Source organism: Citrus clementina, unplaced genomic scaffold (genome assembly GCF_000493195.1).
Source record: "Citrus clementina cultivar Clemenules unplaced genomic scaffold, Citrus_clementina_v1.0 scaffold_4, whole genome shotgun sequence".
NCBI lineage: Eukaryota > Viridiplantae > Streptophyta > Magnoliopsida > Sapindales > Rutaceae > Citrus > Citrus x clementina.
The window spans coordinates 7,038,099-7,054,651 of record NW_006262274.1 but is presented as its reverse complement, the minus strand read 5'-3'; the positions used below and the strand labels follow the sequence as shown (position 1 = coordinate 7,054,651).

The window sequence follows — 16,553 nt, the reverse complement described above, 5'->3', positions numbered from 1 at the left end:
TTTTTTTATTAAATTGTTAATAATAATAATTAATGATAATTATTATTAATAATTAATTTTTGAATAATAATAACAATAATAATAATTAAAATACAAAATAATAATTATGATAAAAATTAATTAAGGATTTTATAAAAATTGTTTTACAATTTAACTCATTCTGATTTTGATTCTAAAACAAAATAAACAAATAAATGGTAATACAACTTATTCTAATTACGATTTCTTCAGTTCAAGTAAATAAATTATAATGTTATTTTATCTTTTTTTTTCTCTGATACATTTTCTAAAGAAATAGAGAGAGAGAGAGAGAGAGTATATTTTTTTAACTTTTGAAAATAATCACATTTTGTAAAATCTTACGATAGAATAAGATGTAGATCAATTTTAACTCGATGAAAATATATTGATTGTTAAAAAAAAGTAAATTAAAAATAAATATTTGAGAAAATATATTATTAAATGAATAATAATAATAATAATAATTTTAATTTATTTACTTAAACTGAAGAAATCGTAATTAGAATGAGTTGTATTACAATTTATGTGTTTATTTTGTCTTAGAATCAAAATTAGAATAAGTTAAATTGTAACCAATTGCTATAAAATCCTTAATTAATTTTTATCATAATTTTTATTTTATATTTTAATTATTATTATTGTTATTATTATTCAAAAATTAACTATTAATAATAATTATCGTTAATTATTATTATTAACAATTTAATAAAAAATTATTATTAATTATTGTTAATAGATTAATTAATTATAATGCTTTTTATTCTTGTTATTAATAATAACAATAATCTATTTAAAAAATATAATTATATTTATGATTATAATAAAATAATAAATATAATTATAATTCATTTAACAATAATTATATTTTTTAATTAAATGGATGTTAATTTGAGAATTTAAAATTATAGGGGCGAATTCATACGCTAGGGTTTTAATAAAATAAAATTGAGTATAAGGGTTAAACGAAATTTTACAATTGAAAAAGTTTATAATATTCATGAATAAAATATAAATAACATAGAGTATAGGGGGCTAGATGAAATCTCAGAGGCTAGCCGTAAGTTACATTGAATGTAACTTAGGCGGACCCAAAATATTATGGTGTTTAAGACAACATTGGCCAAATTCATAGGATTGCATTGACCTTGTTTTAAAAGTGTAATACGTGTTGCATAGGCTATTAGGTACATATTTCCTCTTTCTTCTACAATATTTTTTTCTCTGAAAAAGGCACAGGAATGAAAGTAGACGGAAGCCGTCATGGCTTGGTTTAGCCACTCACGAGTTGGGTGTCCTTTTTTCATTACCTGACTTTTTCTTTATATTTTAGAATCTCTTTATTTTAAGCTTTGAAAAAGAGTTACAGAAGCCTCCTTTATTACAGTTTCAAAAGGATGCGTGGTCTTCTAGTGCCGAAAACTTTGTCAGAAAGCAATGGATACAGAGGAGTGTCAAGTCATCGTCTTAAAAGAAGAAGAGGAAGATACGATAACGCTTATGGGAAGGATGAAGAAAACCGGGGAAAAAATTGTTGCAAACTGCTTGGTGGGAAAGGTCATGCTCACAAGAGGAGTTAATAGGGAGGGTCTGAAGGCAACCATGCAACAAGCATGGAGGACAGTAAAAGAAGTAAAAGTTGAGAGTATGAGAGAAAATATATTCTTGTTCAGATTTACTACTGAAGAAGAAAGGAAAAGAGTGCTTATGGGGGTCCATGGCACTTCGATAGAGCTCTGGAGAGGAAATTGAGGTTGAAGATGCAGCAGAAAATATGGAAAACACATTGGCGGGAGCTGGCAGCCACCCCCGCCTGTAGCCAGCCCCGTCAGCAGCCATGAGAGTCCTAAGCTGGAACGTTCGAGGTCTGGGGAAGCCTCGAACACGCCTAGCTATAAAGAAAGTTCTCCACCTGCATCAGCCTCATCTTTTCTTTTGCTGTGAAACAAAGATGACGGCTCAGCAGGTTGCCACAATTTGTAAAAAATTTGATTTTGAGAATTGTTTTGTAGTAGATAGAAATCGAATGGGAGGAGGATTAACACTTTTCTGGAATTCGGGAGTTGATGTCACCATTAAATCTTACAGCTCTCACCACATTGATGCAATTGTGCAAAATCAGAGTGACAAGATTTGGAGATGCACTGGGGTTTATGGCCACGCAGAAACCAGTCAAAAGCATCATACATGGACTTTACTGAAAAGGTTAGTTGGGCTGTACTCATATTCTTAGTGTTGTTTTGACGATTTTAACGAAATTCTAGATTTTCATGAAAAAATGGGCCGGGGGGGGGGGGGGAGAACAAAGTGTGAACATGATGGCTAATTTTAGGGAGACCATCAAAGCATGTGATTTGATGGATATGGGTTATAGAGGGCATAAATACATGTGGTCAAACAGGAGATTTGGAGGCAACTATATCGAAGAAAGGCTAGATAAATTCTTGTGCAGCAAGGATTGAGACAAGAATTTTCAAAACCTCACAGCAATGAATTTGGTAAACTGGGTCTCAGACCACTGCCCAATCATATTCGAGGTGAAAGAAAAGAGTAAAAGGCTGAATTACAAGAGAAGATCCTTCCCCCGAGACCACTACGAGGATATGTGGAGCTCGTACGAGGGTTGCAACAACATTGTGAAAGGTGAATGGGATCTCTTTGAGGCTAGAAGATGGGAGAGTGCAGTGCAACAATTTCAGAGGGTGGCAAAAAGGTCTTTAGCTCTGCTGAAAATTTGGAGCAAAAAAGAGTTTGAAGGTAGGAAAAGAAAGCAAAAGGATCTGATGGAGTAGCTAGAAAAAGCTTGGCAGAAGCCATCTCAGGTTGTGGATGGGAAAGAAATCAGGAAGCTGAAAACTCAAGTAAACAACATGTTGATAGAGGAAGAAATGTATTAGAAGCAGAGATCAAGAGCGGATTGGCTAAGGGAAAGCGATAAAAACACAAAGTTTTATCACTCCAAAGCATCAGCTCGGAAGAGAAAAACAAAATTTGGGGAGTTGAAGATTCTCAAGGGCACTGGATAAACGAACAAGAAGAAATAGAAAGAGAGTTTTGCGATTACTTCCAGCAGCTCTTCACCTCAACTAGACCAAGTCAAAGCCAAATTAATGAAGCTCTAAAAGAGATGCTACCAAAAGTCACGCCCGAGATGAATGATTACTTGGAGGAGCCATTCACCCTTGAAGATATAACAAGTGCATTATCATATATGTATCCAACAAAAGCCCCGGGGCCAGATGGTCTGCCTGTTGTGTTTTTCCAAAAGCACTGGCAAATAGTTGGCAGTAGAGTGACTAAAACATGCCTACACATTTTGAACGAACAAGGTACCTTAGAATCCCTCAATCACACTTTTATTGCTCTTATTCCTAAGATTGAGAAGACTAGGGTAGTATCTAATTTTAGACCAATAAATCTTTGCAATGTGGTGTATAGAATTATAACCAAAGCAATAGCAAACAGGCTAAAACCAATCTTGACTTATATTATTTCTCCAAACCAGAGCGCATTCATCCCTGATAGGCTCATTACAGATAATGTGATTATCGGTTATGAATGCCTCCATAAAATTCGGCATAGCAAAGGAAAGACGAATGGTTTAATGGCTTTGAAATTAGACATCAGCAAAACTTATAATAGAATTGAATGGAACTTCCTAGAACAATCCTTGATAGCTTTGGGGTTCTCAACAAAATGTATAGGCCTGATTATGAGATGTATTACCACTGCTTTATTTTTAATAATTATAAATGGGAGTCTAGTGGGATTAATTCAGCCCCAAAGGGGCCTTAGGCAGGGGTGTCCTCTCTCCTCATACCTGTTCATTCTTTGTGCAGAAGTCTTCTCCAACTTGCTGACTCAGGCGGAAATGGAGCAAAAATTTAGAAGCTTAAGATTCTCAAAGGATGTCACTATTTCACATTTGCTCTTTGCAGACGATAGCTTAATTTTCAGCAGAGCTTCGGTGGCTGATTGCAAGGTCTTGAAGGAGATTTTTGACTACTATGCAAAGGCCTCTGGGCAGATTTTTAACCTCGAGAAGTCCTCTATGTTTTTCAGCGGGAGTGTCACCAACAATCAACTCACAGCAATAAGAAAACTCCTACAACTAAAGGTGGTATCTAAGTACGAAAAATACTTAGGCTTACCATTCATGCTGGGCAGAAAAAAGATGAGTTTTTTTCGTGAGGTTAAGCTTAAGGTGCTGAGCAAAATCTGAAATTGGCATCACAAACAGTTTTCCAGTGGCGGGAAAGAGATCCTAATAAAGGTTGTAGCACAAGCAGTTCCAAATTATGCCATGAGTGTATTCAAGCTTCCGAAGGGATTATGTGAAGATATTTAAAAAGCAATTGCAAAGTTCTGGTGGGGCTCCAAAACAGATAGGTGTGGGATTCATTGGTCGAGGTGGGATAGCTTAAACAAAGCAAAAAGTAGAGAGATGATGGGCTTCAGAGATCTAACTAGCTTCAACCAAGTCTTGGTGGCTAAACAAGGGTGGAGGCTTCTTCGATTCCCAAATTCCCTAATGGCAAGGGTGATGCAAGCTAAATATTACAAAAACTCTACTTTTTGGAATGCAAAGGAAGGCTCTTATCCATTTTATTTGGAGAAGCATATTATGGGGAAGGCAAGTAATCAAGAAAGGGGTGAGATGAAGAATAGGAAATGGAAGGAAAGTCTTGGTTTACAAAGATAACTGGATACCAAGACCAATTACTTTCAAGCATTTTTCTCCCCAAAATTTACCCACTGAGACAGTGGTGGCTGACTTCATTGATGCTGACAACAAGTGGAGAGTAGATAAACTGGAGCAACATTTCATGAAGGAAGATGTAGAAGCTATCAGCTAGATCCCTTTGCCTAGAAGCCAAAAGGAAGATGCTGTTTTATGGCATTTTGACAAGAGAGGGGAGTATACTGTGAAGAGTGGCTATCAAATAGCCCTCAATCTCAAGTTCCCTAATGAGCCTACCAACTCAGAAAACGGCTCCAGGCAATGGAATTTTATGTGGATGCTTGACTTGCCTGAGAAGATCAAGATCTTCATGTGGAGGGTGATAAAAAACATTCTGCCTACTGCTGAAAATTTGTGGAAAAGGAAAAGCCTGCAAGATTCAATCTGCCAGAGATGTAAGAAGGAAGTGGAAACTATAAAGCATGTCTTAGTGGAGTGCAAAGCTGCAAGGAAGGTATGGGAACTAGCTCTACTCCCTCTGCAGTCACATTCTGAGCAGAGCCAAGATTTTCTCAGTACAGTCCAAGACTTATGCTCCAGAGCAAGGAAAGGGGAAGCAGAGCTAATAGTGGTGTACTGCTAGATGATTTGGTTTGCAATGAACAATTTCATTTTTTAAGGGAGGAAGCTAGAGCCAAAGATCTCAGCAGCCAAAGCAAAATCAGTTTTGGAGGCTTATCAAAGAGTGAGAAAAGCCGAATCAGCAAAAGTCAGCCCTGACAGAAGAGCAAATCAGCAGAGATGGATGCCTCCCCCAGAAAATGTCCTAAAACTGAATGTAGATGCAGCTATAAACAATAAAGACCAAGTTACAGGGTTGGGAGCAGTCATTAGAAATTCAGATGGTTTGGTTATAGTCGCAGGAATCAAGCAAGCTCAATTAAGGGAGGGGGTCAGCTTTGCAGAAGCAGAAGCCATTCAATGGGGGCTGCAGGTGGCTAAGAAAGCAGCCATCTCCAACTTAATTGTGGAAACCAATTGCAAAGAAGTGACTGAACTAATCAACAACACAAAGGGCAACAGAACAATTTTTTTTTAGATAATTTCATATATCCAAAGTCAAAAAAAGGATTTTCAAAGTGTTCAATTTTATTTTATCCCTAGAATCTGTAATGCTTATGCACATACTTTAGCAAAACTTGCTTTAAGGAATGATTCAGCTGCCATTTGGCTTGGAAACTTTCCAGCAGATGTGCAGAATGTACTTAATAGTGTTGTCCATTTGGAATAACAGGCTTACTTTCTATTAAAAAAAAAAAAAAAAGCGTCATACGTGTGTGATTTTTTTTTTTTTTTGGGTGGGGGGCGCCGGGCGCTCCAAAAGAAAAACAAAAATTTAATTCACACTGTTTAAGTTTTTTAATTATCTGAATTAACATTGATATTTACGACGACACAGTGCCGCAAATTATGTTCACGATGTTATTATCATAACTCTGGCTTAAAAATTCTAAAACTGATTCAATAAATAATAAAAAGTATTTAGCGTTAAAACAACTCAACGATTGGAAACTAAACCGTATAACATAACTTTAACATCAACCGAAAGACGCATCGCAACCTGCAGCCAGAATATCACCAGAAACAATTCTCCACTCCACTTCACTAGAAAAAAACTAAACCATGCAACATAAATTTAACCAACAGATCAAAAGAAATTCAGCACTCAGTGGAAGAAACTAAGCATCAAACATTTTAACTTAAAACATAAAGCAACTCATACACTCGCAAAAGGTAAGTCTTCTACTTGATCAACTCCTCTGTACATAGTGTCAGGAAAACAAGTATCAGCTTTCTGCATATGCCCAACGAGGAGCTCTAAACAAAAGGAGTAGCAGCAAAATGTCATACATAATATCAGTTAGATTTAGGGTTCCGGAAAAGAGACTGTAGTTTTCAGACCCTAACTGTTCAAACAGGATAGAGAAATACCAGTATATACAGCCCTGAGATACTTAACCTACATAATATTATTAATATCAAAGAGTGACGACTACCACCCTCCTTTGCCACTTCCATCATTTCCCTTCTCCCAAGAGCTTCCAGCTGTTTTACCCCAACCTCTGCTGCTTCCTTCTCCAGCATCTTTTGACCGACCTCCATCAGTGGCTACACTTGATTGATTCCAGGACTTCGGTTGATCACTATTACTGCCTCGGTTTCCTGAATCTGTTCCACCATTCCAGCCTGAACCTTGGTTACCCCAGGCCCCAGATTGAGCACTCCCACCAGATCCCTTGTTCCAGCCACCACCTTGGTCATTAGGACCTTTGTTTGAAATGTTAGAATCATTACTGCCTTTGTTTCCTGAACCCGTTCCACTGCTCCAACCTGATCCTTGGTTACCCCAGCCTCCTGATTGAGCACTCCCATTCGATCCCTTGTTCCGGCCAACAACTTGGTCATTAGGTCCTTCAACGTCATTCGCAATGCTAGAATCGTTACTGCCTCTGTTTCCTGTACTTGTTCCACTGCTCCAACCCGATCCTTGGCTACCCCAGCCCCCGGCTTGAGCACTCCCACCTGCTCCCTTGTTCCAGCCACCACCTTGGTCACTGAGTCCTTTCACTTCATTTGTAGTGTTGGAATTATTCCAGCCCGAACCCTGGCTGCTCCAACCACCATCTTGACTGCTAGCTCCACTATTTCCAGATTTCCAAGTGCCTCCTCCTTGGGACCAACTGCCAGCACCATCATTACTTCTAGACCATTCACCACCATTCTTGACCCCTTGGCTACTGTCAAAAGACTTGTAGTCACCTGAGTCATTATTGTTCCAACCACCACCTTGATCTCTCCTTCCACGACCTCTACCTCCAAATCCTCCTCTATCCGAACTACCCCTACCCCCAAAGCCTCCCCTATCTGAACCCCCTCTACCACCAAATCCTTCTCTGTCAAATCTGCCTCGACCTCCATAGCCACCTCTGTTGGTTCTGCCTCGACCACCAAAGCCTCCTCTGTCCGAATCCCCTCTACCTCTAAATCCTCCTCTACCTCTAAAGTTCCCACTGCCCCTATTATTGAACGGCTCCGGTTGATCTTCACTTCTCGAGTTCCAGTCACTTTTCTTTCCCCAACTGGATTCCTGGTGTCCATCTCTTGATCCTGAGTTCCAATTACCTTGTTTTTTTCCCCAACTAGATTCCTGGTTAGCATCATCGGATCCAGAGTTCCAATTTCCCTTTTTTGCCCAGTTAGAGTCATTGCTCTCCCCAGCAACATTTGAACCAGAGTTCCAGTTACTTTTCTTGCCCCAGCCAGAACCATTATTTCCATCTCCATCATTAGACCCAGAATTCCAATTGCATTTTTTGTTCCAATCAGTATCCTTGCTCTCCCCATCACCGCTTGAACCAGCATTCCAGTTACTTTTCTTGTCCCAACCAGAGCTATTATTTCCATCTCCATCACTAGATCCACAATTCAAATTGCTTTTTTTGTTCCAATCAGTATCCTTGCTCTCCCCAGCACCACTTGAACCAGAGTTCCAGTTACTTTTCTTGCCCCAACCACCAGAACCATTATTTCCATCTCCATCACTGGATCCAGAATTCCAATTGAATTTTTTATTCCAATCAATACCCTTGTCTCTACGGTTACAACCATTTCCTTGGTCTCCCATTCCACCAGTTCCTTTCTCTGAACCCTGGTCAAATGATCCTCTGCCATATTGATCACTAACTTCTTGCCCACCTCCCCGGCCACCTCCTTGGCCCCATCTCCCACCTGATCCACGGCCTCCATCAGATTCCAATGGCTTCTCCTGATTGTCTTGTTGATCAGCTTGTTTACTCCACGAGGAGCCTCCATCTCGGTTTCCCCATGATGATCCTCCATTTTTCCTATGTTGTTGATCAGGTTCTTTACTCCATAAAGACCCTCCATCTTGCTTTCCCCAGGAAGATCCACCATCCTGCTTGCCCCACGAAGATCCTCCATCTTGCTTTCCCCAGGAAGATCCTCCATCTTGCTTTCCCCAGGAAGATCCACCATCCTGCTTTGCCCAGGAAGATCCACCATCCTGCTTGGCCCATGAAGATCCACCATCCTGCTTGGCCCATGAAGATCCTCCATCTTGCTTGCTCCAAGAAGATCCTCCATCCTGCTTTCCCAGTGAAGATCCACTGTCCTGCTTGCCCCACGAAGATCCTCCATCTTGCTTTGCCAAGGAAGATCCACCATCCTGCTTGCCCCATGAAGATCCTCCATCCCGCTTGCTCCAGGAAGATCCTTCATCCTGCTTGCCCCACGAAGATCCTCCATCTTGCTTTGCCAGTGAAGACCCGCCATCTTGCTTGCCCCATGAAGATCCTCCATCTTGCTTTCCCAGTGAAGACCCGCCATCTTGCTTGCCCCACGAGGATCCGCCATCCTGCTTGCCCATCAAAGATCCTCCATTCTTCTTGCCCCATGAAGATCCTCCATCCTGCTTGGCCCACGAAGATCCTCCATCTTGAACATCTGAAGAACAAATTCCATCTTGTTTATTCCAAGAAGATCCCACATCAGCACCAAAGGTCTTTGGTTTGTTCCAACCACTCCTCTGATCCTGATTACCTGAATCATCTTTCTTCCAGCCACTTCTTTCATCCATATTTCCTCCTTTTTGTTGGGTCCAGCCTCCAGATGCATTTCCCCAGCTTACAGTTGGATTTTCTGTGGCAAGTGCTGAGCTGTTCCAGTCTGATTTACTTCCACTCGAACCATCTTTACCTTTACCCCATGAGTCTGGTTCATTTTTCTCAGCAGTTTTATCGCCCCAACTACTGGTGGAGTTTCCAATAATTTTCTTCCCTTTGTCCCAAGAGTCAGATTTTTTCCAATTAGCTTGATTATCACATGCATCTTTGTTTTTACCCCAGTTATCTTGAGAATCCTGCAAAGAGCTTCCTGCATCTTCTTTACCCCATCCACCATATGCTCCATTATTAGATTCAATATTCTTTACAGCAGCTTTATTCCAACAATCTTCATTCTTTCCCTCAGCTGCTGCTAAACCCCAGGATGAATTCTGAATTGCATTTACCTTAGAACCCCAAGCAGAATCTTCTTCATCTACAAATTATGACAAAAAGCATGAACCAATTTTCTTTAGCGTAATGAATTCTACGAAATAAAATAATTTCCTACATGGTCCGAATGCCTTACCTTTATTTGCACCATTATCACCAGAACCAAATGCATTTGCTGGATTAGATTCTGCATGAAGCTGTAACAACAGAAAAAACGCATGGTATAACATTTTCTTGACATTTATTTGTGCACATGACCACATATATGAGAGAGATAGAGTTCGGCACTAACCGAAGTTCCAACAACAGGGAAACTAGGCCAAGAACTCCTGCAGAAAAGTGCTTCTCCACATCAGATTACAGGCATAATGCATCAAAAAGAAACAAAAGAAGAGGACTGTGAAGGAAAGCCAATAATTAGTCACTCTTACAAAAAGACAAAATCTAAAAGTCTGATAACAAAATGCCAACTCAGGCAACAGGAATAAAACATGCTTAGTTCGGTTCAAAGCAATCAAAACAAGATATAAAACCTACTAACTAAAGCCTTATCCAGTGATCCTATTACACTGGCCCAAAGTGCACTCAACTTTTACTATAATATTATAACAATGTATTTCTTTCTAATATTATTGCTTTAATGCCTACACGAAGCCTGATGGCTCCCAGCATGAGGCTGGCACAGAGTTAGCAACTTTTCAATTGCATTGTTTATTAAAATAAGCCTTAGCCGTTGGACAAATCTAACTATTAAGGTTTCTGGGCCAGATGATAAAATGGTATGTCCACTCAAATTAAAATAAAATGCATTTACAAAACAATCCACAAAGCCCCTGACCTTTAGATTAATGAAATATGATTGAATAAGCAAGTACAGAAGACACACCAAGTAAAATTATAACCATCATAGTAAGACAAAGAAATTACACCAGCTTCAAGTTGCAGAAATTCAGACCAAAGAAATTGACAAGAAAATCTAAACCATTTGTCTGCCAAAAAGTGACTCACGCATTAACATGAGATCACAGCCAGTAACTTCAAACTGATCACAAAAATCAAAACTCAAACATGAAAACAAGCAACACAAATATACTGCAAGATCAGACAAATATCCACTTTGGACTTTTGCGATTAATCAGAATCCACTCAAAGCATTCAAGCATAGTGATGACAACGGTCGAAAAATGAAATCAATTACTTTACCTTCCAGCAGATGCGCCTCCAGCATTCCACCTATCACCCTCCGCTGATGTTGTTGCTGCACTCATCCAATCTTTTCCCCCACAGAAAGGAACCAAAGAAAGGGAAAGAAAAATACACATCAAATCTCGCAAGTCAAAGACAGGACTCAAATTATGGGTGAAACTTCAAAAATCAACCGTAAAACAGAAAATCCATGCCAAAAGATGACCTTGAACCAGAACTTACACATTGCACATAAAACTTCAGCTCAGAAAGAAATAAAATCCATATTTGAAAAGAGATACTCACCTCCAGACCCGCCTCCAGCTCCCAGTGGATCAAATGGTTTAAAAGAAGCAGACCCCTGATCATCACTTTTGAACGGAAGGAAACAGTCCGTCAGAACAATTTGCGAATATCACAGTAAAGAAAAAGATTTTCACTTGTGCATTGACATAGATGATTCACAAATATAGAAACTGTGTACCTGGTAGAGGTGATGAAGCTCTTCCCACGAACCTCAGCAAGATGCTCACCCTTAACTGCAGAAGAATCAACATATTTAGAAGCACTAGAAAGGTAACGTGTTTGATTATTCACCTCAAAGATTAGATGCTTATCTACCTGTAAGAATCTTTTGCTGAGAATCAAGCTTCACAGTAACATCAGAATAACGTACAGCTAGAACACGACAGAGATACCCCTTCAAAGGACCCACTCGGATTCTTAATGTTTGACCAACTGCAAACATTCCATCCCTATCTCCTCGTTTGACTGCATTTAAAATAATCAATCAGTTACAGATGCATCAATTACAGAATCGGCTTATTTCTGCATCACTAAACGCTCCTAACATACATTCAGTGTTTTGTTCCCTCGCTTGCCATGATCTCTTAGGTGATAAAGGAGACTTTGGAGAAGATGGGAATTCTTCAAAACCAGAAGCACCTGATCCACCACCCTGTGACAAAGTGGAAAGATCATAGAGAATCTGAGTGAAGGATGAGGCATAAAATTAAAAAGGGTTAAATCAGGGACCCAGGATAGTTATTAAGACTACAGACCTTTCCTTCACAGGCTTCAACCTTGGTTTTCTCACAATGCTGGGACTTAGAGCAGAAATAGCCACCATTTTCTGTCTCATTCTCATCATATATAAACAAGATCCCTCTGTAGATTTTCTTAACAATACCTTGCCTATCCTGCAAAGTGAGATTAACTTGTTTAAATGAATTTACACCTTTAATGTACATCAACTATATCAAAAGAACACACAAAAGATCCTAATTGCAGTTAGTGTCAAAACCTTAGATGGACCTTCTGATACTCTGACAGTATCATTAAGGGATATGACCTTCATGGATTGATCTAAAGCAGTAAACTTCATATCAAAGGGTCCATTTTTTAATGTGCGTCGTTCAACAGTTACTACAGCAGGCCCTTCTGAACCTTCTTTCAGAATCTGGAATGTTCAATAACAGGTAAGTGGTCAACAAGACAGATGAAAAAAATATCCTAAGCCATATACCTTGTAATGATCATCTTTCTCCATGCCTACAATAAGACCAAAATCTTTCCGGCTGCAATGCAAAGAACATGAAGTTTAATACAGATCAATATCTACAGGCAGTGCTAACTATTTGCCATGCCAATTAAGTCTATACATGTTCATGTGACTTACCCAAAACACACAAGTTCATACAGTTCAAAGCTATTCTCCAGGCTAGATCCTGATGAGCCCTCCCCTTTATCACCCCCTTTTCCAACTATTGTGGTTCGTTTTTTCTTTCGTTCACCATAAAGCTGTGAAAGCCACTCCAAATCAGCAGATTCGTTGCTCTCAGAAGGCTGAAACTTCAGGAGTTCCTCTTCAGAAGGCACAACACCCCAGCAGCTCAATGAGTCGATAGATACTTTCTTGTATAAATATCCATCCTTGAGCATCATGCCATCAAGATTCTCAAAAACCTTCCCTGTATCACGGTCACGCCTATATTGAATGAGAGGACGGAACTCCCTGCAGAGATGTGAAATAAATAAACCATCAGGACCTTTAACGTCCCAAAATTGAACAGAAATATAAGAGATTAGCAGAAGTTACTCAAGTTCACTAGGACTGATCAATCTTGGTGCTGGAGAATCAGTTTTCTTCATAGCAACTCCCCCACCCTAAAATGATGAAAAAACAATTTCAAACAGACTATTTGGTGCATGAAAGTTATGAATACTTCAATTCAGAATGACCACTGGAAATTTGCAATAGCCAATCCCATTATCACTTCGTAATTATTTAAAATAACCCAAAAATTTTATACCACCTTCCACATCCTAGCCACAAGAAAAAACACCTTTTTCTTTCAGACCTTCAATACAAGTAGTTATTCACTGGTAATCCTCAAAAACAGTATCATGTTGTTAATACCAAGTAATTAACAGACATAACCACATAGAACTGCCTGGCCATATGGTAAGCCTAAAACTGAAATAACCAATGCACCTGTGATAAGAAACAGTGATTGAATGAGGTAGTACAGAATATACTTCCATTCAAATAGACACTGAAATCGCAATAGCCAATCCCATTATTAACAAGAAAATAACTGAAATAACCCGAAAAATTTTGTATCATCATCTTCCACATTCTAGCCACAAGAAAGACCAAAACAACTTTTTCTTTCACACCTTCATTACAAGTAATTATTCACTGTTAGTTCTCAGAAGTATAGTAAAACCACAGCAACTCAAATGATAAAGCACCCATCTGCTTGGACTCCTTTCTAGCATCATCTAAAGCTAAGACCTTTAAATCAAAGAGAAGAAAAGTTTTATCTCCCAGCAAATAAAACACTCAAGACGAACCCCAAACTAGCTTTGAATGGTGAATTCCTACAGATATTTATCTAACCAGACAAAAATAATAATAATAATAATAATCTACGATCTATCATCATGTTGCCGAAATACGAATATAGCACAAAGTCTTAAGTAGTCATATGGTGTATATCAAAAGGTCTAAAAGCAGCAACATCATGAGAAAAATCAGAAAGCAACTTATGCAGAATTAAATCTTATTACAAATTTTGCAGCCAATGCTTGTAAATCAATTCTTGGAATCAGCTTCACAGTTGCTCTTTTCCGGGCATTGTTCGCATACACAACCTACAATAAAGCATTTTACACAAAAGAAACAATTACCAAAATCAGCCAGAAAGAAATTCCAACCTAAATACTTCAATAATGAAACTCCAACCTAAAGACTTCAATGCCTGACCTGTGCCAAATCCCCTTTGTATTTCCCATTCTTCACATAGGCCCATGTACCCTCAGAAACTTCATTGCGTTTAATTTGAGCAGAGAGCAGATGAGAGACTTCATTTTTTGGAACCGGAGCCAATCTAGAATAATATATACCAGAAAGCCCTTTACATGCCTGGATTATAAATGAAAAGATATCCTATTAGTTTGCTGATGAGGGATGAAATCAATAGTAAATGCATCTTAACAACAATACAGCAGTAAACCATTGAATAACAAAAATGATAGTCCATCACCAACGTCAAATGTTTATGATAATACCTCATTAATATCACATTGCTTGTCAGCTTCAATGAAAATAAAACCCTTTATATGGTCAACAGCAAATGCAGAAATTATCTGCATTTTGGAACCAAGTGACTGCAAATCAACAAATTTCTGCATAAGACAGAAAGCTGATTGCCTCTCACGTCCAGCCTGCAACCAACAATTACCAGAGGAACAAAAATGAAATAGGAAATATAAGGGAGTACAGGTAAAGGAAATGAAATAGGAAATATAAGGGAGTATAGGTAAAGGAATGGGTTCAAAATATGACCGAAGAATTACTGAAACAATCATACCATGCATTTGACTTTCCAGATAGTTGGATCCTCAGGACAAGGCATGTGATATTCTCTTTCCAACATTTTTTTAGCTTCATAATCCTCCTCAGCATATCTGATCAATTTGTTACTTTTGTAGCGTTCTTCCATCATTTTGTCAAATTCTTCTTCATCCATCTCCTCCTCTTTGGGAATGAATGGAAGGTTATGAGCTTGTCCCATTTCATTATTCACTTTTGGCTGTGCGTCAAATAATTCTTCCATAAAATCTATTTTCAGTGATGAGAAAAGGAGGAGGGTCAGCTTAAAAGATTAATCAAAATAGACTCTGCAACATCAACCAAACCTCCTCAGACTTAATATTATAATAACATTAATAATAAATAAATAAATAATGATTAAAAAAAATTCCATCAAGAGGTTAAGCCAATTCCACCAAATGATATCTTAATATGCCATAAACTAAAAAATAAAAAGACCACCTGAGGTAAAGCCCAATATCATGCATAAAATTTTTCTTTTCCTTTTGAAAGCAAAGTAACCATATGAAAGCATGAATGTCGTTCCACATCTTACAAATACCCCTCTGATCATCATCATTTCCACCTAAAAACTCCAATAGCGGCTTGAAAACCCCCAAAACCCACAAAAAACACATTAAATGCAAAACCACAAAACAATCAAATGAAAGAGTGGATGAGTAAATATCACCAAACAGCCACAATAATCCCAGAACCTGAATTGCTGAACTGAGAATTACAATTAATTTGACCCAAAAAATAAAAAATAAACAACACATTGAAAACATTTGACCAACGAAAGCAATAATGGAACTAAAAATTAAACACTTTATAAAGAGATACCAAACCAAACCCTAAACCAAAATGCAGACTACTAAAATAATCACATTTTCACCAAAAAAACAAAATCTCAAAAACGACATCAAAAGCCTAGATATTCAAAACAGAAAAACAGAAAAGAAAATGCAGAATCCAAACATAGTAATTAAAAAGCATCCAACAAAAAATAATAATAATAATAGCCATTTTCTCTCAAACAAACTCCAAAACCCTGATAAAATCCACATAAAACACAAGCACACAACATGCGGAGCAAAAAATTAAAAAATTACAAAAATAAACAAACGATCTTCAATATACCGTCATCGGCGAACCCGCCGCTGTTGTCACTCTCGTTGCCCACCTCCTCCTCGTCATCGTCGTCGTAGTCCACGTCAGCGGCGTCTTCGACGAACTGAAGAACGCTGCGGTTCTTCCTCTTACGGTTATGAGGCTTGACGCCGCTGCTTCCGTCGTTCCGCTTCCTCTTGCCGTAAGCGTCCTTGCCTACGGCGACGGCCTTGCCTTTGTCGGTCGCCATTTCCGGGTCACACACAATGCGAGGGGGTATTTTTGCCGAGAAATTGAAACTCAAAAAATCATCGGAGAGACGAGATTTTGAAAATACGGCTGTTTGGTTTCCTTCTCTCTGATTGTTACTGACTGACTGTGCGTGAACTGCTGTGGAAAAGTGAAACTCATACTGCAGGTGAGGTCATTTCATTTACTCGTTTGGATACGTGGCATTATCTTTGTGATTTTACGATATTAGCCCTGGTATGGTTCTGGTCTGCTGTGTATATTTATTACCATGCCAAGGGCAAAGCGTGGAGGTGGGCATATTTGGTTTTGTTCTCTGCGCGGAGGAATTGCGACCCAACTGACAAGTGCGAATCAT

At 38.6% G+C, this 16,553-nt stretch overlaps 1 protein-coding gene across 1 annotated transcript; it reads right to left on the bottom strand.

Annotated features, from left to right (window-relative positions):
- Positions 1 to 6,481: 6,481 nt before the first annotated feature.
- On the bottom strand, positions 6,482 to 16,532 carry LOC18044290 (protein RNA-directed DNA methylation 3). Its single transcript, XM_024185810.1, has 18 exons — positions 15,977 to 16,532; positions 14,835 to 15,085; positions 14,533 to 14,688; positions 14,228 to 14,386; positions 14,032 to 14,115; positions 13,058 to 13,125; positions 12,638 to 12,973; positions 12,485 to 12,536; positions 12,263 to 12,418; positions 12,021 to 12,158; positions 11,815 to 11,917; positions 11,581 to 11,730; positions 11,444 to 11,498; positions 11,266 to 11,330; positions 10,978 to 11,047; positions 10,067 to 10,103; positions 9,911 to 9,971; positions 6,482 to 9,817 (listed from the first exon to the last, which is right to left on the bottom strand). Exons 1-18 carry the CDS (start codon positions 16,194 to 16,196, stop codon positions 6,753 to 6,755), a joined length of 5,226 nt encoding a protein of 1,741 aa, XP_024041578.1. The 5' UTR covers positions 16,197 to 16,532; the 3' UTR covers positions 6,482 to 6,752.
- Between the last annotated feature and the right edge of the window lie 21 nt (positions 16,533 to 16,553).

Coding starts and splice junctions, on each gene's coding strand:
- LOC18044290 (XM_024185810.1), bottom strand. CDS start 16,196: ATGGCGACCGACAAAGGCAAGGCCGTCGCCGTAGGCAAGGACGCTTAC. Junction 12,974..13,057: donor ATCAGTCCTAGTGAACTTGA/GTAACTTCTGCT, acceptor ACATCTCTGCAG/GGAGTTCCGTCCTCTCATTC. Junction 11,499..11,580: donor TCAGCAAAAGATTCTTACAG/GTAGATAAGCAT, acceptor ATTCTTCTGCAG/TTAAGGGTGAGCATCTTGCT.